The following is a 24,126-nucleotide window of genomic DNA, read 5'->3' as shown; positions in this document are numbered from 1 at the left end:
GGTTTCCTTATTTGACCTTTTCTGCATTTGGTGCGAAAGACTGCCCGGTCGCTGAGAGCAGTTTTGATGGTCTCTCCAAAAGTTTTTCTTCAACATAATGTTTATGGAAAAAATTCTGAGCCTCTCAAAAGTGGTCGTAAATCGAGAAGGCCGTTACATAAAGCTGGTCTTTTCTGGAGGTTTTACTGACAACTATGATTTAAATTTTTAAAAATAATTATGCTTTTACTTTAATTTATTCCGTGAAAACAAAAAAGTAGCTTTTTTATTTTTAAATTTCTACAACATTAATTTAAAACAGATTTCTAAAAAATAGATGGTTTTGTACATACAATGGTTAAGATTTTTATTTTTTGTTAACTTTCAAGTGAATAATGACAAGAGTTTTCAAAATTTTTTGTAAACAAATATTTTATTTCCTAAGTTACAAGAGCAAACTAACAACACAATAAATCTTTTTTGCATAGAATATACTGATTGAAGAAGATGATATATATATATCGATAAATTGCATATCTGTAGATTGGTAAATTGCATAGTTTTACTTTTTTAGTATGCACTTGAGTATGGAGCATTCTCATAAAATGAGACTACACTAAATACCAAACATTCCCACAAAATGAGAATGCACTTAAAAATGAAACATTCATATAAAATGTAGTTAATATATGATGAATTTGTTGTTGTATTATCACAAATAGATAAACTGCATAGTTTTTTCAAATGCAATAAAGTATGAAATAATTACATGGAATGAAACGATTATATAAAGGTTAATACAGTTATGAGTTTACTGGGTCTTAATAAAATAGGTTGCTCTTACATTGAACTTAAAAATATGTATATGTATAAAATTCATTTGAGGAAAAGATAAAATCCAGCAAAATTTGTTATACACATTTGTACAATAGCTGGATTTGACAAAATCAGTTTCAGGAGAGTTCATTGCATAGTTTAATATTTTTTTTTTCCAAATGAAAGTCATGATATATATATACATATATAATAATAATACTTAAAATAAGAATTAAGAAATAAAGCAAAAATTAAGTTTAATTAAATAAAGTTTATTAAATAAATTTAATAAAAAATTAAATTAAATAAAGTTAAAATTATTTCTCTAAAAATTAACCTTAATTCTATAACTAAAAAACAAGCCACAGAAACTTTATTATTCAATCACAAAATGAAATTAAATAAAACAAAAAATATCTTAAAAGTATGTGTGTTTAAAGAAAAAATAAACTACAAAATTTGATATATAAATTACAATTGAAACTGTATGTCATGATATTATAAAACAAAGCAGCATACAGTATTTATATTTAAAAAAAATTTTTTTTCTCTAACTTATAGAGATTTTATTTAAATCTCTTTTTAAAGCTATTGAACAAGACTTTTTTTTAATAATTATTATTGTGCTATTAACAAGTAAAAGTAGAACAACTGTTTTGTACAGGCATCAAAATACAGGCAATTATACTTAAAAGATAAATTTTAAAACAAAGTACATTTTTTATTCAAACAAATAAATATCAACATAACATTGAAAAATTAAATACCAGAAATTTAAATACTATCACAATAAATAGAAAATATCTAAAATTTACTGGATGAAAAAAACTATACTACACAATACGTCATACATATAAATTTTCAATGTATAAGACAAAGTAACATTTGTAAAATTTTAAATTAATTATTAAAAGGAATTCATTGCAATACACCAAAATTTTATTCGATGTTTTAAAATAAAAATGAACTTAATTTAAAAGGCAAATCAATAATTTGAATTATAACGGTAACTTATACAGCTATAATAAATATTATTTTATATAAAAATAAAATCTTCGTACAATTTAAACAATTGTGAGTGGTTTTGGGTTACTAAATACATCTCAATTCATTTCAAATGATAAAACAATAAATACAGTAAATAAGTGACTTGTGTAAGTCAAGTAAACTTGTCATTTGTGAATGAGTGTATTTTTTTATTTATTGACACCCAAACGTATAACTACAAAATATAAAACTGTTGGTTTGCACAAAAAAAAAGTAAAATTTGTTTATAGCATTGAATAAGCATGCATGCAAAACAAAATTTGAGCGCTAACTAAACTGCATATCATAGTTTAAAATAGAATATAATTAGTACAGTTTTAATTCAAAATTATAGAACTGTAAGTGAAAGACATCAACTTTCAGACATAATTGACTCAAATTAATGACAAAACAGAAAAAAACTTTAAAAATGTACTAATCACTATCTCTACTATATGTTTCTGAGGCTAATATGTCATAACTAGGTAAGGCTTACTAGATAAGGTCTTAAATGGTAGCTGGTAACAACCCTCATTAAAAGATTTAAATAAAAATTCCAAAAGCCTTTAAAAATTATGTAAAACATAATTACAGCAACATATATTATTATTAGCAAGTGTGAACATATAAGCCAATGAAAACTAGTAATCATTTTGAAAATATTCAATGATTAAAATTGCATTAATTTGTTTTAAATTATTCAGTGAAAGAAGGAAAAGTAAAAAATTTTTCAACCTATTGTTTTATTTATAGTCTTAAAATTTTATTTTACGTCAGATAGTTGAATTCACAGGTGCAGGGCACCATCTTGTCTAGTTCTGAATTTGGTGAAAACTGATAACGAAATAAATGAAATATGGTTTCTGTTGAAATAAAAATGAAAAAGGATGAAAATAAATGTTGAGAATGGTTATCAGGGAAACATACTTGAAGTTGTTTATTTTTATTCGATGTGAATATTAATGCAATTATTCATAAACACGTATTCTTTTCATTAAACGATATTTGTTTTCGAAAAACGATTGTTTTTTAATTTAATTTTTCTTCCTTCGCAAGCATCTCAATTAAAAAAGTTCTTTCAAATAAAGGAAATATTCAATCAATAATGGATAATTCATTAGATATAAATATAATTACACACTTCGAAAATCATAACTTCTAAAAAAAAGTCCTAACTGTCGTAACCCCAGAGAACAGCTATTCTAAGGCATATGCAATTCTAACTTATCAAATGCATTTTATATTAAACTAAAAATAAAATTTTAAGATTATGTCAAGTGAAAGCAAGGCGGCTTGAAGTACAATAAGGCAGATTTACAGCAAAAGACCATAAATGTTTTAAGGCAAAGGTTCAACTTAGCAATACGTTTTAGATACAATAAATGTAGCTTTAATTTAAAACCATGCGAAACTGAATTTGAAAAAATGTAAAGTAAGATAATAGCTGAGGCAGTTAAAAATAAACAACTAAAATTTTTAAAAATTGTTAATTAATCGCTATCCCTGCACAAAGGTGAACGATGTTTCTGAGGATTATCTTCTTTTAATCTATCAATTCTCATACGCAGATCTTTTTCTGGTGCCTTCTGTCTTTGACTAGAGCTACGAAGGGCCTCTCTTAAATCACCAGAATAGTCATAGTTGTTGCGACGGCTTCGATCATGAGAAGATCTTTCAGGTGCGTGAACTGAATATCTTGAAGAGCCTCGAAACTTTGAAGACCTTTCTTCTTCCAATTCCTCGTCTTCTTGAGCCATTCTTCTAGCTTGATCAGACCAAATATTATAACCTCGAGACTTTGAAGATCTTTCTTCTTCTTCTTCTCGATCTATTCCTTTAGATTGATTAGACCAAGTATCTTTAGACTTTGAAGGTTTTCTTTCCTCAAATTCTTCCTCTTCTTGAGCCATTTTTTTCGCTTGATCTGACCAAATGTTATAACGTGATGGAATCTTGCAAGTGACAGAGAATGTTTCTTCCTCGAGGTCTTCGTCTTCATCATCAGATCTTTTAGGTCCAATTTGTATAAGCTCATCTTTGGTATATCTAGGACCCAAACGGCTCTTGATATTTCTAGAATCTCTAGTGTTCCTGAAACGAACCATAATATCCAATCTTAAAAATGAAATTTTACAAACTTTTACTCTTCATTTTATTATTTATTTTGATAGCTAAACTTGCATGGTAAAAAATACATTAAGAAATAATTAAATAGGCGTAAACACTAAGAAAAAAAATTAAAGTTGAAATTTATTATAGCTTGATGCTGGCAAATGGATGCTAGTTCAGTTTAAGATATACTACGATCATGACAAGTAAGTAATAGAACGAAAATCAGCATTTATAAAATACTAATCTGGCTAGTAGTCCTCTATGGCCTATGGCAGCAAAAGTTTCAGAGTGAGTAAACATATCCGAAACTATTAAAATTTTTGAAAGAAAAATACTGTCCACGAAAATAATGTTTGGTATAAGTATATATTTGGTATTCTGCTATTGTCTGAGAGCTTATCTAAATTATAAATTCATCAAAAGTCATTAGGTCTAACTGAATAAGATTTCTTGGACACTTAATTAGATCAGAGAATTACAATCCTGCATAATTGTAAGCCTTCAACACACCAGGTGGTATTAGAAAACGGGGAAGACTTCCAGTCAGATGGCTTGATGACACTGAGGAAGGTTAGAAAACACTAAAGATGATTAATTGGAAACATCATGCATCTGGCAGACTCTAAGGGGAAAAAACTTGATGGGACGGCCCTTGCATGCTCTAGACTTTAGGGTCAAGAAGAATTATATATGGCAAACTCAAATTAATCTTTATATCGACAATTTAATGTAGCGTCTAAGACAAGAGAGACACACTTAGTTTTGGAAAAAATGAAAGAAAAAAAAGCTATTATGAACATTTGAAGAAGAAAAATAGCATTTTGGCAAAATGTATTTAAAGGCTTTTTAAATAACCATAGAATTAAAAGCATAAAAAAAAAATTACGCACAGTGCAGGACGTGATCGTTTGTTCCTTTTTTTCTCCTCTTCTTCATCAGCATACATTTTCATACGAGGAACTTTTGAACGTTTTCGAGAGTCTATAGATGCTAATTGAAAGTAGGAAAATAAAGAACATTAAAAAGGTTAAAAAACAAAACAATTGAAATAAAATGTGACTTAATCAAATAACAAATTTAAATATTTTAACCCTTTAAAGGATCATTTCTTTTAACAATAAGTTAAAACATGTTTTAAATTGAAGTTAATTTTTAAAAAGAAATTAATTTATTTATTATCTAATATTAATTTGAGTCTTAAGACCATCTTTTTAATACGTAGATGGGTGGGGTTTTAAAAATTTTACTTTCTGTAAAAAATTGGCTATTAACTTGAAGTTCTGGGCTTATAAATTCTGCATTTATAACGTTAAATAAACATGTTGAGAAATAATGAATTTAACAAACTCATAATGCCCCAAGAGAAAATAGCACCCCAGAGTTGGCTTCTTTTTTGGATCACAGGGTAATCCTAATTGTTACTTACTTTTATGCGATTAAAGCCCTTCATAGGTAATTTTTTTGTATTTTCTAAAACACAAAGTCAACTCAGAGAATGGAAAATAGCTTCCTAACAACATTTGAACAACTTTAACAGCTTACAATTTTACAACAAATGAATAGTATATTAATGAATGTAAAAATAAAAGTAAATCTTAAAATTAAAACCACTATTTTAAACTCTACATTTATTATTCCAATTCTAAAAACCACTATCTATTTAAGAAATAACAAACTGAATTAAAATGATTAGGAAAAGAATTTTTTTTTTTTTTTTTTTTTGCAATAGAAAAATAGTAAAATATTGATAAGTTTTTTTAAAACCATAAATGAATTATAAAAAATAATTTTACTCGTACAATTTATTTATTGAAGAAAACATAATTAGTGGTATGACTCTGAATGCATTAAAATTTGCAATTAACCATTTAAAACATATTATAAGTAGAATCGAGAAGAATCATAAGTAGAATCAAGTCTAAGAGAGAAGCAATCGCCTAATATTTTATAAAATAAATTACACTTCATATTCAATTTAACGTGCTTTTTTAAACATGATTAAAATGAAGAAGTTATTTAAAATGCAACCTAATAAGATAATGTAAAATATATATCTAATTAAATTATTAAAAAACTAGTAACATAGTATTATAGCAAATTTAGCTTTGATTATTATAACACTTTATTCAGATTATTTTTTCAATTGATTCCAAATTAATAAATTAAATTAAAAATATTTAATAAAATAAAAAAATCGATAAACTATTATATTTAACTAACAATAAAAATAATAATAATGATATTAGGAAATTTTAATTAAAATAAAAATAAATAATAAATTTAATTAAAAAAAGTTTTAACCTGAAGAAAAATGAGGCTCACGATCTGCTGCTTCTTCAGGATCACCACTAAAATTTTCCACAACTTGACGATTTCGTGCAACTTGAAATTTGCGCTTTCTTGAAGTACTTATAAGACCCCTTAAGCCTAAAGCAAAACATAAATAAAAACAAAATGTATAAAAAATAAAAGATGGGTCCATAAAAAAAAATTGAAAATAATTAATTTTGACCAGTAAAGTGAAATACATAAAAAATGGACAGATTGAGAAAAAGTTATAAATAATAAGAAAATTAATAATGTCTAATTAAGGGAGAACATTAATAAGGTATAAACACGAGCAATATCTAATGAACAAAGCAACATAAAATATCACGAAGAAATGTTTAATATGAAAAAAGGGAATAAATGTAATCAGATAGTAATCAATGAATCCTAAACTTGGACAAACAGTTTATTCTTTAATAAATGAGAAGGTTTTACAACTCTAAAAAAAGGCAAGGAAATTTATTTAAAAAAAATTTAATTAACTTTTATAAAGAGTTTAAAAAATGCCTTCAAAGGTTCTTAACTTTATTTTAATTAAGCATATAAAATATAATGAATTTAAAATTCTCTACAAAAAAAGAAGGGGCAATTAATGTAAATAAAATAAAAAAATAATTATACTGATTAAAATTACTCCAAGATGAAATAAAAATAAATTAGGTAACATATTTTTTAAAACTTGAAGTACAAAAGCTTTGTCATTAAATTTTATTGATATTTCATTTAAAATTCATGAGCTAACTCTGATTTATAAAAAAGCTTAACAAAAAATTTAATACTTAAAGAATAGATTTAAAATTTAGGTATGAAATTGTGAAGTGATTTTTAGCTTTTTATCAGTTAAAAAGTCGATGGTTTTAAACCAATAATCTAAGATGACAAGTGGCTCTGCTTGTATATTAGTCAAATTTAAACTTAAATATATTAAATAAGCAATATCAGAATATGAATATTGTGCAAGCCAAAAAATATATAAATTAATGGAATGTTCAGCAAAAATGTCGAAAAAAATATTATTAAATTTCGATTCTGTGCTTCTGAAATGTTTAAAAACCATTATATTAGCAAAAAATAGAGGGCTGCAATAATAATTTTTTTATAATACCCACTTAACTAAATTTAAAAGAGTTTCAAAAAAAATATTCAGAAGTTATAAGTTAATTGGATTTTATGGTGCAAAATAAAAATAGAGTTATGTTTTTACCTCCATAATTTGGATTTCCATATTTCATATAATACTGGCTTCGTTTTTCTGCACCAGGTAATTTTTTATCATCTGAAAACAGATAAAAATAGTAATATACATAATATTAGGAAATAATGTAGATGGTTTATAAAATCATGACATATAATACACATAAAAGCAGCAACTTTTAATTTGAGCCTGGAAGAAGTTAATAACCAAAAATGATTTATTTTCGTAAATATTCCAACACATGAATAATTAAATAAATATTATATTAAGTAAATTAGCTTACATTATATAATAAATGATGTGCTTACCTCTTGTAGCAAAGCGAAGTAAGATAGCTTTTGCTTTTGTATGTGGAATACCTAATCTCCAGCAACCAGGAGGGACAGGAATATTAAGAGGTAAATTTTTAACGTCTTCATCAGATTCACCATCTGGCTTTTTGTCAACTTCCATTTCAACATCCGCTTCAGACTAAAATTATGAAAAAAATAAAAATAATAAAAAAATAAAATAAAAACAGAATGAAAAGAAATATCTTCATAATGGGAGTGAACTTTACACTACAGAAGAACATTAATCAAAAATTATAATTGTAAAAATTATCCTTTAACATATGTTCAAAGATCTAAATTTGAAATTTTAGTTATGCTTGATTTTTTTTTCAATTTATTTATGTCAAAATTAATATAGATCAAAATTAATTGTCAAAAAATATCTTTAAATTTCATTTGAATTTTATACAGTTACAGTTTTTAAAATTGGAACAAATTCATTTATTGTTAAAATCTTTCACCAAGTAGTAGAATTTTGTGGAATCAGAAAAAATTTAACAAAAAATAATTTATCAGAAATAATAAAAAAAAAACTACTGTCTTAGCATTTATAGTACAGGTTGGATGCTATATATATATATATTTTTGTTTTAAATTTTTGTTTATTTTAAAGCTTTTCCTTAATGAAATAAAAAATTAGCATAATAAAAAGAGCTTTTACCTATATTTAACTAATTCATTGATGCATTATCAGTCATAAGAAATCTGCCTTATTACTGAATATTATATAACCTTGTTTTATAAAAAAAAAAAAAACATTTCTTTCCAAAATGTGTTATGTAAACCAAAAAAAAAAAAAAAAAAAAAAAATTATAAATAAAATAAATAAATACTTTATTATACACATTATTCATAAAAAAATAAATACTTTTTAAATATATGAATTATTTCAAAATTAAAAAAAAAAGTATTTAGCTTCATAAATATAAATTACTTCAATATTTTGTTCAGATTCTTTTGCCTCAGAAATTTCTCCATTTTCAGGTTCACTCATCTCTACAGTTTCATTCTCTGGAGTTTCTTTACTCATTTCCCCATTATCTAATTCATCTTTAATAAAAATGTAAAGGTTTTGAAAAATAATTATAAATTAAAAGAATGTAAATCAGATATTATAAAAAATTTATTATAGTACAAAAGCAAGGATAATGCTTTCCTTGTAATTTTAAAATGCAAATTTATTAACTTAAAAAAAATTGGTAATAGGGCTGAACAATAAGTTTATCGCTCAATTGCAAAGCCACTATAAATAATGGTATATTGAAAAAATACCAAAAATTAAGCGTTTGTATAAGAAATAATTTGATTACCAAGTTTCGAAAAACTATCTTTTATTCCTATGTCAGAACTGTAATAATTGACACGTCTAACAAATACTGCTAGAAAGGTGCAGTTAATTAGTCGTTCACATTGCTGGTTGCCCACATTTGTGTTACATGGAGAGGAAAACCACGAAATCTCCCACGGTTAGCCTGACGTCAAGGGGACTCTAACCCATGATACGCCTACTATTGAGGATATTTTATGTCAGCACTGTGGTCGGAGCAAGACAGATACAGAATTCGTATCGATCAGTCATTGCTGGGATTCGAACCCGGCTCACCTCGTTGGAAGGCGAACACTCTATCCTCTTAGCCATCATGGCTCTCTCTCATTGGTTGTGCTTTTGAAGCTTAGAGATAGGTATCTCAGGCGCTACACACCAGGCTTAAAATTACATGGCATTCCTGCCATGGCCATTAAAAGATAGAGCACTGAAAAACAACACAAGTGCTTAGCTATGGTTGGGTGATGTGTAATGCATCTCACAGACATGTTTTTGAGTTCAAGTCAACAGCATTACATTGATCAACAAAAAAAAGAGAATATTTTATATAATGCTTCCTAAGGTTCAACAGATTAAGAGTTGCAAGAAATTTTCAAAAAAAATTATTTTTGAAATTAAATTGATAGTCTTAAAATTATTAGTTTTAATATTGAAAAAAAGCAAAATTGCAACAGCATTAAAATGTGAGTTAGCTATATGGCTTTGAAGAATTTAATAAAATAATATTTACATATTATGATCTATATACTGAAATAATGTCAAAGCCAATAACTATGCTGTGTCTATTTTCTTAAATAGCTAATTCTATTTTCTTAAACCTGCATTTTGAGCTGTGTCCATTTTCATAAACATGTATTTCGAGCTATGACCAGACATAAAAAAACTCACTGACAAAAATGCTATGAGCAAAAAAAAAAAAAAAAAAAAAAAAAAAAAAAAAAAAAAAAAAACTAAAATTGTAACTATATAATTTTTTTAAAAATTTTTTTGCATCATTGACACCCTTCTTTTTTTAAAATAATTTTGCCAACAATAATTTTCACATGTGGATGAACTTATTTAGTCCATGAATCTTTCGTAAAGTTATAGTTATTCAGATTGTTTTATTATTTGAAATATAAAAAACTTATGCAATATATTTAAATATTTCACTTTGCATTTTAATACTTAAGTAAAAATTATCTCCTGCTACGGAAAAGCATTGCTATATGCTGACATCTTATAATTCCTGTGAGGTACATACAGCCAATACTTTAAAATACAAATAAAGTAATAATAATAAATAAATATTTAATAGCAAGAAAAGTTATAAGAGCAAAACTATGATTAGTACCTGGAACTGCATCTTCTTTTTTACTTTTACGTCTAATCAAAAAAGGCTGACTCATTCCAAGTAATGCTCTAGCTGCACTTGTTTCATCATACCAGCAGACATTACCTGAAAACAAATATTTAATTGAAGAGAGACCTCTAATAGATATATTTAATTAAAAAAAAGTTTTAATTGAATTTTCTCATAATAATACTAAAAAAATATTATATAACATTAATAATATTCATTCTCCAGCAAAATGAGAAAAATAGAGTTCTGTAACACAGTGTCAACAATTTAAATCAAATTATTGTGATTAGATTTAATCAAGAGCTTAATAATTTAAAAAGACTTTGAATAGTGAAAGTAAACATTTGATTTTTCCAAACAAATAAATAAAAAAACTTAAAAAAATAAAAATATTATGTAAAGTTAGTTGCACAAGAAAGATAGTATATCTTTAATTTGTACTTACCGTCAAAATGTGGTTGAAATATAAAAATTTTCTAGGCAAAATATATGTAAATAATGCCATTTTTTTAAAAACTTATAAGCAATTAACACTATATTTGGTATGTTTTCTTGTTCTATATTATTAATTAAAATCTTATTCTTTGTGCACATTTAACATAATATTTAACAGAAATGATGCATATAAACAGTAAATCAATTTAGTCTTGTTGTGGTACAAGTTATAGCATCTAGTAAGTTACAATTAACTACATAAACTTGGTATGTATAAACTATGTTACTTAAAATAATCTAAAAAAGGCAAATAAATTTTCTTCACAAATTTATTTTAAAATATTTTTTTAGGAAAGCAGATTACTTTACATCCTGGTCTGTAGTTTTCTTTCTAAGAATTCAAACATGTCAAAGGTTATGGGAATACTATTATTGGATTGGTAATATTACATCTTTAAACTGTTCTAATTTTGAAAAAAATTAAATAATATTTTTTTTTAGAATAATTCATCTAAAAAGAACTTTCAGAAAAGGGTTCATTTTATTAAAAATAAATGTTCATCTTTAACAATAACTATAATGAAAAAAATACATATCGAAATAAAATATGTATTCAATTAAAATTAATAATTGAATAAAAAAACTATGCTAACATAATTTACTATTTTAAGAGCCTTATTTCAAAAGGTAATAGCATATGATTTATATCTCGAAATTTTTATTTATAAACATTCTCAATTATTACACAAGAAAACACAAAAATATGTTTTCACAAAAATAAATAAATAAATAAAATAATAATGATACACTTACATGATGTATCATTAATCCATTCAACTGAAGATGGACCATAATCCTTAAAATATTCACTAACTTCTTTAGTATTCATATCATTAACACCCCTCATGTGTATGACTCCCAGCCGTAAATTCTTGTTGCCTGAGACATATGAAAACACATAGAGTAAACAAAATAATAAGAAATATTCTACATAATTTTAGATTAAAAAATTATATTTCACTAGAAAATTGAACTTTTCAAGAAAAGATTAAATTCTGATTGGATACAGTGGAACTTAGATCCACTGATTTTTCTTTTTCCCATGTATCATCTCGCTTTATTGTTCCCCTCACAAATGTTATTCATAAAAAGTTATCCTTTAATAATCCTTTAGATCATTTTTATAACTGGCAGAGTTTCACGTAAATCGTTCAGAAATTCCATTGGCTTAAAAAAAAGCCCAGTTATTTCATTTTCAGAATAAAAACAGTAACTCTTGATGTCAATAAAGAAGAAAGTGAGGATTTCTTAGATTGAAAGCTTATCGCTTAAACATCATGTTTAATGCTTGATCTGAGGAAAATGAATGAATCTTAAGAAATGAATTTCAAGAAATGATAGCTGAAGCTGAAGAAGTGCTGATGAAGACAGCGTAACAGAGTCACAAAGCCTTTGAAACAACAAGGAGCATGAACCAAACAGACGATGAACAGCTCATCTGTTACAAATACAAATGTCCACAATTACTAGTTTGTTCTGAGAAGAAAAGGGCATGTTCAAAGCAAAATATCTACTTTGTTTAAGTAAATAAATGTGTATATTCATCGTTATCGCTAACATTTTTGCAGTAAGAACATAATTTTTCAAATAAAATTGTTTGTACATATTGTGAATTTATTAATTTCCTTTTAATTATTTTTCAAACATTTTCAAGTCATTATTTGACATTTTATGTTGATCTACATTCATTGTTTTCCCTATCTATTGAATGATCCTATTAAGAACAATCGCTCAATGTTCTACTGTACGAATATACTTTATAGGATAACATTACTTATTGCTATAAAAATTGAAACAATTCTTTTAAGAAAAAAAATATTCAAAAGCAACAGGATAATTTGAATGAACTAACATTAATTTCTCTAAAATTTCCTACTGTTAAACCAATGTTAAGTTTTCAGTTTAATTGAAACTTTTTTTTTGGTTAAAGCAATAGGATAATTTGAATGTAGATAGATGGATATAATTTAATGAATGGGGAGACAATTTGAGTAAACTAACATTGATTTCCCTAGAATTCTCTTAGAATAATTATGAGTTTCGATAGCATTTATACTTTCTTAATAATAAATAATTCAATAGTCAAAATGTGGAATAGCTAATCTTTAGCAAGGGAAAATAAATTTTCAAAGCAAATAACAGAGTGAAAAAAAAATTGAGTAAATAATACCAAATTGCTAAATACCTATTTTTCAACTAATTTTGAAGGGAAAAAAAGGAACTTCAATGTGAAACAAACACTGGCATAAAAGACAATGAATTTAAGGGAATAATCATCAAAAATATGTATTCTCTAAAATTTTTATTTCTTACTATACCTATAAAGCATTTAAATCATTTACTCAGCATACTGAAAAACATTTTCATCTTCAATTGTTCGAATTGGAGTTTGACACCCTGTGATAAAAGCTTAGAGCCAGAAAAATTCCACACATGGTTGGGTGGTTATAAAACACGGTGTAGAAACCAGATGATTTTTACAAACAATAACTTTTGAGAACTGGTGTAACATACAATGCACTAAGGATTGGATCTGAGATCATTATCTAGAGCCTTTTAGCTTAGCTTATGCGTGACATTAACAATTAAATTCAGTTCAATTGCAATATTATTTTAACACATATTTTTGTTATTTCAAGTCTTCAATGATCTGATATTTTCTATTTTTCCTTTGAGCTACTTTTAAAATAAACTGACAACACAACAAATACAGTTTAAGTTAATAATTAAGCTAGTTGGGTAAATTATTCATTATATGCACTGTGGTTTAAGCATTTTTTATTAGATATATACATGGTACCAACATTAGATTGCAAAAGCTATTGATTGTATATATATATATATATATATATATATATATATATATATATATATATATATATATATATATATATATATATAAATAAAAGGTTTTAAGCAAAGAAATATTGCAAAAGTAAATATATTATAATTTTCTAATAAGAATTTAAAATAAAAAAGGGAAAGAAAATATGACTTACCTGATAAATTTGTAGGATCATATCCAAAACTATAAAAGAATAAGAAAGTATAGAATATACAGGCGATATGAATATAAAGGCAAAAAGATAAAAGTTAATAGTAATCTACAACAGAGTACGTAGCCAGATTCTTCAACAAATAATTAGCACCTTTTAAGTACTTTTTAAGCACTCAGAAAATATTTTTAATCACTTTCCAAATAAAATTTTTAAAAAAAAAACATAATTAGGATCTGTGCAGTAATAAAAATTTTTTTTTCTATCCTTTAAAGTAGTACTTATTTTCAAAACATAAATTCAATAAAATTCAAAAACATTTTCAAAAATTGCACATAATCATAATAAAATAACTAGTTTCTGATAAATATTGCAGAGAATCTTGTGAAAATCATGCATTTTTTGTAATTTAGAACAACAATTGACACAGCGAAGAAAAAAAATCTTTTTTATAAAGATAGAAAATAAAACACTTTTTACAAGCCCTAAATTAAAAAAAGCATAACAAACCTAATAAAAACAAAATTAATAAATTAAAAAAAAAAGAATAACAAAACAAAATATTTAATTTGCCTTTTGTATAGCTCATCTATTTCAAGTTGGGTGATTTGGTTTCTACTGTTTTCATCTAATCCAAATCTTTCAGCTCTTTTCTCCAACTTCTTAATCAACACCTATAATTAAAATTTTTTATTTTTTCATTAAATAACAATTAAGTGAGTTATTCAAATAAAAAATGGTACTAGATATCCATGACAGCCATAAGTTTCTGGATATCTAGATTTCTTTTTTAAAAAAATCTATCACTAATTTGTTTTGTTAAAAAAAAAAAGACATAAAATGTTTAAATACAAAGCAAAAGAAAAAAAAGAAAAAAATTAAAATTTTACATCAGTTGGATAATGGCATAAAAATGTGCACATTCGCAATAAGTATGATTGTAGTTTCTTCCACAGAACAAACGAAATTCAAAAATAGAGAAACTTAAAAAAGCTTTTAAAGAATAAAAATCAAAATGCAAGACAGAAGATTTGGATGAGGCTTTAATAAACTGTTTGGTACACAACACAAATCATGATTTTGAAATTAATACACCGATTTTGCAAATTCCAACAAAGAAATTTGTAAGATTTCTGAGTTGCAATTCAAAAATAGACACTTCAGAATACTTTTAAAAATTAAATAATTATTAAAAACTAAAATCTAAATGCAATTTTCCAAAAAAGAGTGCATGACAGAAGATTCAGTAGGGATGCGCAACCTGTGGCACACAGATTGCTGATATGCAACCATTTAGAGCTTTTGAACAGGTTTTTTTTTTGTAAAATTAAAACAATTTGAACCACACATTTGAGTTATCACTTTTTGATACACTTGCACAGATTTTATTGTAAATCTACAGTTGTCCCCTCTTAATTGCATATCAGATATTCGAATAACCCGCTTATACCAATAAAATTTAACAGAACCAAATCATTTTATATGAAACTAATGTTAAATTTCCTCATTAAAATAGTTATTTGATGTTTCAAGTCCTTGCATAATTGCATAAGAAGAGGTACTAAAATGAAAGAAAAAAAAATATTTTTAAGAAATGTTTGACCAGCTGGAATGGTATTTATGTTCCTCAGTTAAGAAGAAGAGAATACAATGAGTGTTCACTTTGAGACTTTCTGTTCATATGTTGCCTTAGTTTAAGAATTAATAAGAACTAAGGAAGTTTTACACATCTTTGTCTTACTTCAGTCACTCATGATTTAAGAATATAAAATAGTATCTGTTTCACAGTCAAGACTTGCAGTACCCTCCCGCTGTATTAGTTTTGATGAGAAAATATTTAAAAAACCAGTAGATACACACAATTGTACAGTGCATCATTCTCTAAAGTAGAATAATAATGGCTTACTCCAGTGAATAATTCTGAGTTGGTCAGTGACAAGGAATAACTTATGTTAACTCAAAAGATGGAAGTCATAGAAACATTAAGTTTCAAAAAATCCCAAACTGAAAAAAGAAATCAATTTGGCATTTCTCAAGCTTCAACATTTAAAAAAAATATGTGAAAGCATTCGAAAGAAATATGCAAGCCATGGACGTCACAGTAGAAAAAGACAGAAAAAAAAATCGAATTTTCATGAATTGACGAATTAAACAGGCATTATAGTACCTTTTTTCTATAGTACTTTTCATTAGCAATAATTTTTTTTATGTTACTTCAAACAACATTTATATTTTTTGATACTAACATTGACAGCTTTAATTATAATTCCGGGCCCGCACTAAGGATTTCAGATTATTAGCCAGTAAATTAGCCAAATATCAACAGTATTTGCCAATTTTTGAAAGTCTTCACCAAATGCAAATCTCAAATTTTTTTGTGATTAAATTCCAATTGGTTATGTGGCGCATCTATCCAAAATTACTGTAATCGAAAAGAAAAGAAAAACTAATTTGTTTAGAAAAATTCATTTTGATATAATTTTGAGGATCGAGTTAAACATATATTTTTCATTCCAGGGGAAAAAATCATTCGCCAATACTTGGGCCAGAACACAATTTTATTACCCAAATCTACGATTTTGTCGCATTTGGCAAGATGGCGAGTGCTTAGCGCAGACCCCAGAATTGCTCACTGATCATAAAATTGAGTTTACTTAATCAAAACATTATAGTGTGCATTAGATATCACTAGAAAGTAAAATTTTGTAAAAACTTAGCATTTAAGATAGAATAATGCCCATTTAATAAAATAACCCGTTTAAATAAATAGAGTTGGCAAAATCTAATATTAATCCTTTATGCAGAGTTGACTGTATGTTGTTTCTGGATTGTTCTTTTAAAGGTTGTAGCTGCATGATTTAAAAAAACCAGATATTTTTGATGCAACATGAAGTGCATAATTCAAATTTGAGTAATCATTTTTTGACTTGCTTTATATTTTATTGATTACATTCGGAAATCAAAGTGAAGCTTGTTCTTCCTTTTTTCTTTTACACTTCTAGCTACTGATTCCCATAGATTTTTAAAATATCAATACAATTCTTATGACATAACGAATCAGGGGTTTAATTCATCACTTTTTAACATGCTTTTATATGTGCCACTTTCATCGTAAATCTGAATGTTTTTTCCTTAAAGGGAGTTATTGCTACGCTTTCCCACATGATTTTTAAAAACCCGTATTTTCACTATGATATTCTTATGACAAGAGAGTTTTAAATTGCACATTTAAAAAAGCACTTTTTGACATGCTTTGTTTTTGCTCATTTTATCGTAAATCCAAGTTTTTTTCAATAATTTATTCAGCAATTTTTGCGATGCATTCCTTTATGGTTTTACAAATTTCAAATTTTATTACGACATGCAAATTTTAAATCATGCTTTTAAGTAATTACCTAATAACTACCTCATTGGATTGGCTAAATTTAATACACTGTTTATTAAAACTACTGAAAGGATATTTGACAAATCTTAAAACTTTTCTGAAAAATAATAATAATAATTGATTACCTCAGATGACAAATCAAGGCCAGTTTGAAAGCCACCTAATTTAGTGCTGTAAACCTTTGGATTCTGGAAAAGAAAATTAAACAAGTGTAACAGCAACTAAAGAGAATTCATTTACAATGCATTATGGACTTAAAACATAACAAGCTCTTAAAAATATGTCAGTAAACTTATTTTATGGTATTAGACAAAAGATACTGCAGCCAATAGTTTGGGAAAAGTTAAAATTCAAAACATTAAAAATTATATTTGAGTGAATTTTTTCTTTTTTTCAGTATACACCTTACTCAAATAATAATATGAAACTGGGTTTTCTTTTTGTAGGAAAATTACTAGTTCAAAAATGGTTGGAACAGTAGCAACCCAGGACTAAAGAAAAGAGATAGGGGTTGGTTCATTTCTCTCCTAGAGCTGAAGCTACGATTTTCCTGCTCATGACGTCACACTGCACACAGATCTCGGAGATCACAAGCAAAGATATTATGAAAACTTTGCATGATTCTCTCTGTAAAAATAAGTGTGACTTCTAGCTTTCAAACTTTATACACAATTACACATTATTTCCATTCAGTGAAACCTCTCGGGAGCGACCACTCTCAGTTCCATAGTAAAATGGTCGTTGATGGAGGCTGGTTGCTTTTAGAGGTTATTTCTATTGAAATCGTTCCATTCAAAGTTGTGATTGAAGGTACATGATTTTTTTGAAAATGATATTAATTTTAGTCAGTGTCATTTTCTTGGTGTGTAAATGCCACTTCTTTTGGCATCATGAAAAAACAGGTTGATAAATAAAATTAAGCATCTATGAAAATGATCCTAACCTAAACTAAACTCAGTGGCATGTTAGCCCATAGAGGGCCAAGGCCTAATGTTCCAATCTCAGTTTCCTTGACCTAGGGCTCTGGGGTGGAGGAGCAGATGTTCCGGTTTAGGTGGTCAGCCGAATGCAGAACCCGCAGTGTTTAGTTTCCAAGCATGCTTGGTACTCATTTATCGACACACTGAAGGGATGAAAGGCAGAGTCAGCCTTGCCTGGCCCGAAGATCGAACCCAGGACCTGTGGCACGGGAGTAAAAATGATCCTAGTTGATATAATTATGTGTAAAAATTAATTGACCAATTATAAATGATAACGCTATTTTAAATAAATAACTATGCTTTTTGTTTAAGTTTGCATTTAATTTTATATCATAAAAAATTAGTTAGCTTTAAAAAGTGAGAAGAGGTTCCAGATGCTTGTTCTTATTAAAATAATTTTTTTTTTCTAATTTAACTTTCAACTCTTAGAGTAAATCATTGATAGCATAATCATTAGTGAACCCTGACTGCAACATGAGGTTGTATCGTCAAAACTAGCTCTCTAAATAAGAACCTTACACAATATTTTTTGAGTTTCCTTATTTGATCTTTTTTGCATTTGGTACTACAAATGTTTTTCTAGTCGCTAGGAGAGGTTTTAATGGACTCTCCTAAAGGTTTTCTTCAACGCAGTCTATGGAAAAAATTCTTTGCCTCCTAAAAGTGGTCATAAATAGAGGTGGTCGCTAAATAGAGGTAGTTTTTCCTGGAGGTCTAACTGTAGTTAAATATTTTAAAAATGGAATATGAATAAAAGGCAGTATTTTTAAGGAATGGTTGCTTATTTTTATAATAAAGGCACATTTATAGGGATCCAAGGACAGGCCGCCTTCTAAAAATGCTCATCGAGAACATTGTTATATCTAACAAATGAGTAATGTTTGTCACCTTCTTAGATACTTTTTCAATTTCTTGCATGCAACTGATCATTTATGGCCGAAACTTTATAACTACTTTGGGGATATTTCCGCATTATGATCTGCCGCACCAACTACAATCGTCAAGGTGCCAAATAGATTTTAAACTTGCAAATTTAAAAAAACGTCCAGATGTTTGCCTGTGGTTGCGACGAGTTATAACTTTTGAGTTAGTTCCTTTCGATGTTTTTTTTAGTTTCCCGTGGGCCCCTGCACGGAAGTTTCCAAGAGTTGGCGATTATTCTGCCACAGATCACGATGCGGAAATCTCCGCACTTCAATGTAGATATTAATACGGAAATGTTATCAAGCATTCAGAACTTTTTTTAAATATTTCATCAGTAAAGCATTAGATAAGAGTGTTTTTTTATTTTCGGCACAGTAACATGATTAGTGGTAGTTACTTAAACAATTAATAAATACATGCCATACTTTTGCAGTGATTAAAAAATAATAGCATATTTTCTGTTGTTATAAATTTCAAGACAACTAATTTTAAAAATAATTTACCTGCAAAGTATCCATCCATTTTCGAATAATTTCAGTTTTGGATATTTCATCGCCTTCTTTCACATTCTCAACTTCAGTTATTTCCCCGGCTTCTAAACTATTATCTGAGTTAGACAATTCATCACCAATTGTCACTTTTAAGTTTGGTAAAATTTTGCCAAATGCACCAGTATCAGACATCGTTTAGAAGATTGAAAGCATAAAGCTATTGAGTAAAATTAGCACATAAATCAGAAATGACTACACACAATGATTGAAGACTTCAATAAATGTACCAAAGATAATATTTATTATTTAAAAGATGCAGAGTTGTAGCCTTGCAATTGAGTCTATTAAGTGAGTTATTTGTTTTCTCCCATTTTTTCAAGGAGCATGCTTTATATGAACGAAATGTCGACTCTTCTTATATATCAGATCCCAATCAATAGTTTCAACCGTTTAATCTGAACCGAAAAAGTGAACTTTTTACAATTACGAACAGTAAAATTTCAGAAAAGCTAACGCTTGCATATAACTCGCATGGTTAAATTTGTATTTTTAATTATCTCCAAATATTTTTTTATCCTTCATCTGCAGTCCCGCAGTGGTCTGATCGTTAAGACACGGTTCCCAGCAGATCACCGAAGTCAAGCATCACTGGCTGCGATCAGTGTGCGGGTGGGTGACCACTTGGATCAGTCTGCGTGGGGACCGAGAGTGTGCGGTATTGGTCCTCGCTAAACTGTTCTACCGTAAAGTGCTCGACTTCGCTTGCAGGTCGTCGGGCTACCGAAGCGGGGGTGCCATCCCCTCTGCAGAGGATCAAAATTGTGATGGCATGTCTTCGGATCATCCTCAGGGATGTTTCCCACACCGTCGCCAATAGCCATTGTGCAGCTCTGGTGCGACGTAAATGGACTACAACAACAACAACAACCGAGCGTAGATCGTCCGGCTAGCACCTACCCAAAATGTCTTTTTGATCAGTTCTAAATAAAATTAAAATTAATAAATAAACGATAAAGAAGTAAATAAACATCTAAAATTCCTGAAATTTTTCCAAATTCTTCCTTAATAACTAGTTTTTCTTCTTTCTCCATCTAATTCTTTTTTTTTTTTTTTAGCAGAATGAAATTGCGATTTGAAAAGAAAAAAAAAATAATAATTTTAAATATTTTTATCTCCTACAGAAATGTCTTGGAAGAAATTCTATTTTTATCTTTTTTAGTCATAAGTATGAAAGGAAAAAAAAAAAAAAACTTTTAAATGATATACCTCACAGAAATTTTAATTTACTTTTTTAGCATGCATTTTAAGTATCCTGAGGTTTAAAAACTTTACTTTCTGTCCTCAAACTCCCTCTTCAACAAACTCGAATTTTAAAGAAATTATCCTCTTTTAAGTGACTCTCTTAATATCCCAGAGTTTCAGGCAAAATAATTTAAAATTTTTTTTATTCTTCTTATAGATAATTTTGATTAATAATTTAAAAAAAACAACAACTTAAACCTGGAGTTTATCGTTATAAACATAGGAGTTATAAATACTAAGTGAAAAGTCGGCAAATACACAATGCAGTGACTTTACAATGTATAGTGACAAAAACAATGTAGTAGTAAATTGCGAAACAATTTAAATTTTACGTTTCTTAAGGCTGACTTAGCTTATAGTTTCCTAGATATCTTAAACGGTTCAGCTTTGCCCCTTAGGAAAGTATGCTTTTAAGTTACATCAACATTTCCAGGTGCAATCTTGTGCCGCACACAGATTTTCATTTTAATATTTTAAAAATTAACGAAAATAGTTTAAGTTCTCTCTTCCACTCTGGATAATGACTATCTTTAGTTACGTATACAAAGCCGCCTCTAACACCGAACTAAGGGTACGAATATATATCTATAAAAAGAATGCCAATTATATAAAGATATTGGATTTAAATACTAGAATTGCTAAATTCTTCATTTTTTAAAATTTACTTAAAATTTAAAATTTTTATTTATATATTTATTTTTGGGGTGGCCATACTTAGTTTAAGAGTTTTGTCTGTAAAAAGCCTGCTTACATTCTACAATATTATTCATATTCTGGATGTGCTTGAGTACTTCTTCTTTCCCATTATCGGTTTCAGTTTCAATTGGTCTACCCTTGCTATAGGATCTACTTTAGTTGTATACAGGATCCACCACCCACGCAAGTCAAATGTTTAGCTTGCTTGTATGTATTTATTCATCTCTTTTAATTAGCAAAGTTAATCTAATCATATCATCTACAAAAACTGGCCTAATTTACATTAAAAATGTTGCTTTGCTGTCTTTAAGTTATTTTTCTTCATAAATCTAAAGTGTTTTTTTTTTTAGTTTCGTTGAAGTGGCATAAGAATTTGTTATTTTTACCTTTAGAATGCATCTTAGAAATAGAAATTCCTATATTGAAAAATTTCCTTCCATCAACCCTTCGTATTTGTTATTTTAAAAAAATGGAGAAAATACTTATTTTTATGAAAATTGAACCTCTTTATTGCTTTAGAAAAACTACAACAAATCATTTTGAAACCTAAATTTTTATCAATAGCTTTCAAAGAAAAAAAAAAAAGATTGATCAAAGTTTTTCTCCATTTTTTGATCCAAATATAAATTTTTTAATCAATAAATTTGATTTTTCTAGTGTTATAAAAAAAATTATCCCGACCACCAGAAATTGGTTTTAAATAATATAACTTAAATCTTCAAGTTTTGTTTAATCCTCTTAATTTTTAATAATTTTCTCTTCTGTTCATAGATTATTCACTTTTTAAAAAAAAAATCTTTTCAAATAAACTTCTAAGCGTCTGACTACTAAATTGATCTATTCCAGTCACTATTATTTTTTTCTTCAAAAAAATTATATATATAAATTGCAAAATGTTTTCCGTATGATTGATGTAGGTGGAATGGAAAATTTAAAAAAGAACTGAGGTCTGGGAATCGATAAGAAATGCTTTGGTATGTCTGAGATAAATGGAACTGTAATTGAATGACGTGATTTGGTTAAGGATTGAGCCGAATGTAGAGATTTTGAGGTAAGATAAAAATGGTTTTAAGGCAAATTCGAAAATTTGAAAAACTTTAGGAGAGTTCACCAAACGTACTTCAACCTTTGGTGCAAACCTCTGCACCAAACGCGGAAAAGGTCAAACATGGAATTTATCAAAACAAACAATATTAATAAACAAGTTAGGAGGTAAGTAGGTAGTAGGTAAGTAAGTAGGTAAAATGCATTCAAAATATTTGTGTATTGCCAGAGACCGATCAAGACAAATTCAGGCCCAAGGCCCGTCAAATTCTCCGGGCCACTTACAAAATATAATGAAATTATTAACAAATATTTTGAAAGTAGACAATTGAAGATTATTTTTCTAAGATAAAGTTTACGTATCTATAAATTGAAGCGAAATATAAAACAACAAAACAATGTTATGTCAAAATGAAAATAGTTTGGTTACCACAAACAATCGAAATCAGTGAATTTTGCAAAAAGTCACTGATTCGCTGAATTATTCTTTTATTGTAAGCTGCAATCATTTTTTAATTAGTACTTAAACCAACACAAAGTTATCCCACCTTTCATTAAACTTTTCACTAATTTTTGAGGCTCCTAAGAGATTGTGGGCCCTAGGCCCTTGCCTATTTGGCCTAGGTGATAATCAGGTCCTGTGTGTTGCTCTTATTTAGTGATTTTTTTTCTTCATTTTCTTGACGATCTCTGAAAGCGACAGACAAAAGTCAAAGTGAACTAAAGACGATGCTATCATTGATTTATTTTTAGAGTTAAAAGTTAAATTAGAAAAAAAAGTTATTAAAAAAAACTGATCATTTCAAAGAAACAAACCTCTTCTCATTTTTTAAAGCTAACTAATTTTTATGACATCAAATTAAATGCAAACTTAAATGAAAAGCGTAATTGTTTATTTATTTAAAATAGTTCCATCATTCATAATTGTTAAATTTGTTTTTACACATAATTATATTAAAGGTCATTTTTATTGAGGTATAATTTTAATTTTATTCATCGATTTCGTTTTAATGATAACAACATTAGATGGCCTTTCCGCACTAAGAAAATGACATTGACCAAAATCAAAATTGCTTGTGAAAAATCATGTACCTACGATATCATTTTGAAGTCAATGGGGGCAACCCCTAGGAACGAAATTAAAAACATAAAGGTTAGTTAATACAAAGGTTAGTTAAAAATATGAAGGTTAGTTAAAAATACAAAGGTTAGTTAAAAATGGAAGCTAGAGACGAAGTTAAAAAAACGAAGTAAACATGGAAAAAATATTTTTAAAAAGGAGAAGAAAAATTATTGTTAAATAAATTGTCTTTAAATTTAAAAAAAAAATTAAAACGAAATCAAAAGACTGGAAAA

General features: G+C 27.4%; 1 protein-coding gene across 1 annotated transcript; it reads right to left on the bottom strand.

The window, feature by feature from the left end:
• Nucleotides 1–1,906: 1,906 nt before the first annotated feature.
• On the bottom strand, nucleotides 1,907–20,330 carry LOC107436412 (uncharacterized). Its single transcript, XM_016048123.5, has 12 exons — nucleotides 19,741–20,330; nucleotides 17,459–17,521; nucleotides 14,522–14,622; nucleotides 13,952–13,980; nucleotides 11,706–11,831; nucleotides 10,449–10,553; nucleotides 8,723–8,838; nucleotides 7,765–7,927; nucleotides 7,466–7,537; nucleotides 6,235–6,360; nucleotides 4,824–4,923; nucleotides 1,907–3,912 (listed from the first exon to the last, which is right to left on the bottom strand). The coding sequence occupies exons 1-12, from the start codon at nucleotides 19,918–19,920 to the stop codon at nucleotides 3,312–3,314; spliced, it is 1,782 nt and encodes a 593-aa protein (XP_015903609.2). The 5' UTR covers nucleotides 19,921–20,330; the 3' UTR covers nucleotides 1,907–3,311.
• Nucleotides 20,331–24,126: the final 3,796 nt, after the last annotated feature.

The sequence above is a fragment of the Parasteatoda tepidariorum genome, chromosome 10, assembly GCF_982258835.1.
Source record: "Parasteatoda tepidariorum strain Cologne lab strain chromosome 10, Ptep-v5.0, whole genome shotgun sequence".
Taxonomy (NCBI): Eukaryota; Metazoa; Arthropoda; class Arachnida; order Araneae; family Theridiidae; genus Parasteatoda; species Parasteatoda tepidariorum.
This window is presented reverse-complemented; position numbering and strand designations above follow the sequence as displayed.

Excerpts from the sequence above, each read along its gene's own strand:
- LOC107436412 (XM_016048123.5), bottom strand. The coding sequence starts at position 19,920 with ATGTCTGATACTGGTGCATTTGGCAAAATTTTACCAAACTTAAAAGTG. Across the intron at positions 17,522-19,740 it reads AATGGATGGATACTTTGCAG|AATCCAAAGGTTTACAGCAC; the intron begins GTAAATTATTTT and ends TTTCTTTTCCAG. Across the intron at positions 6,361-7,465 it reads TGGAAATCCAAATTATGGAG|GCTTAAGGGGTCTTATAAGT; the intron begins GTAAAAACATAA and ends GTTTTGCTTTAG.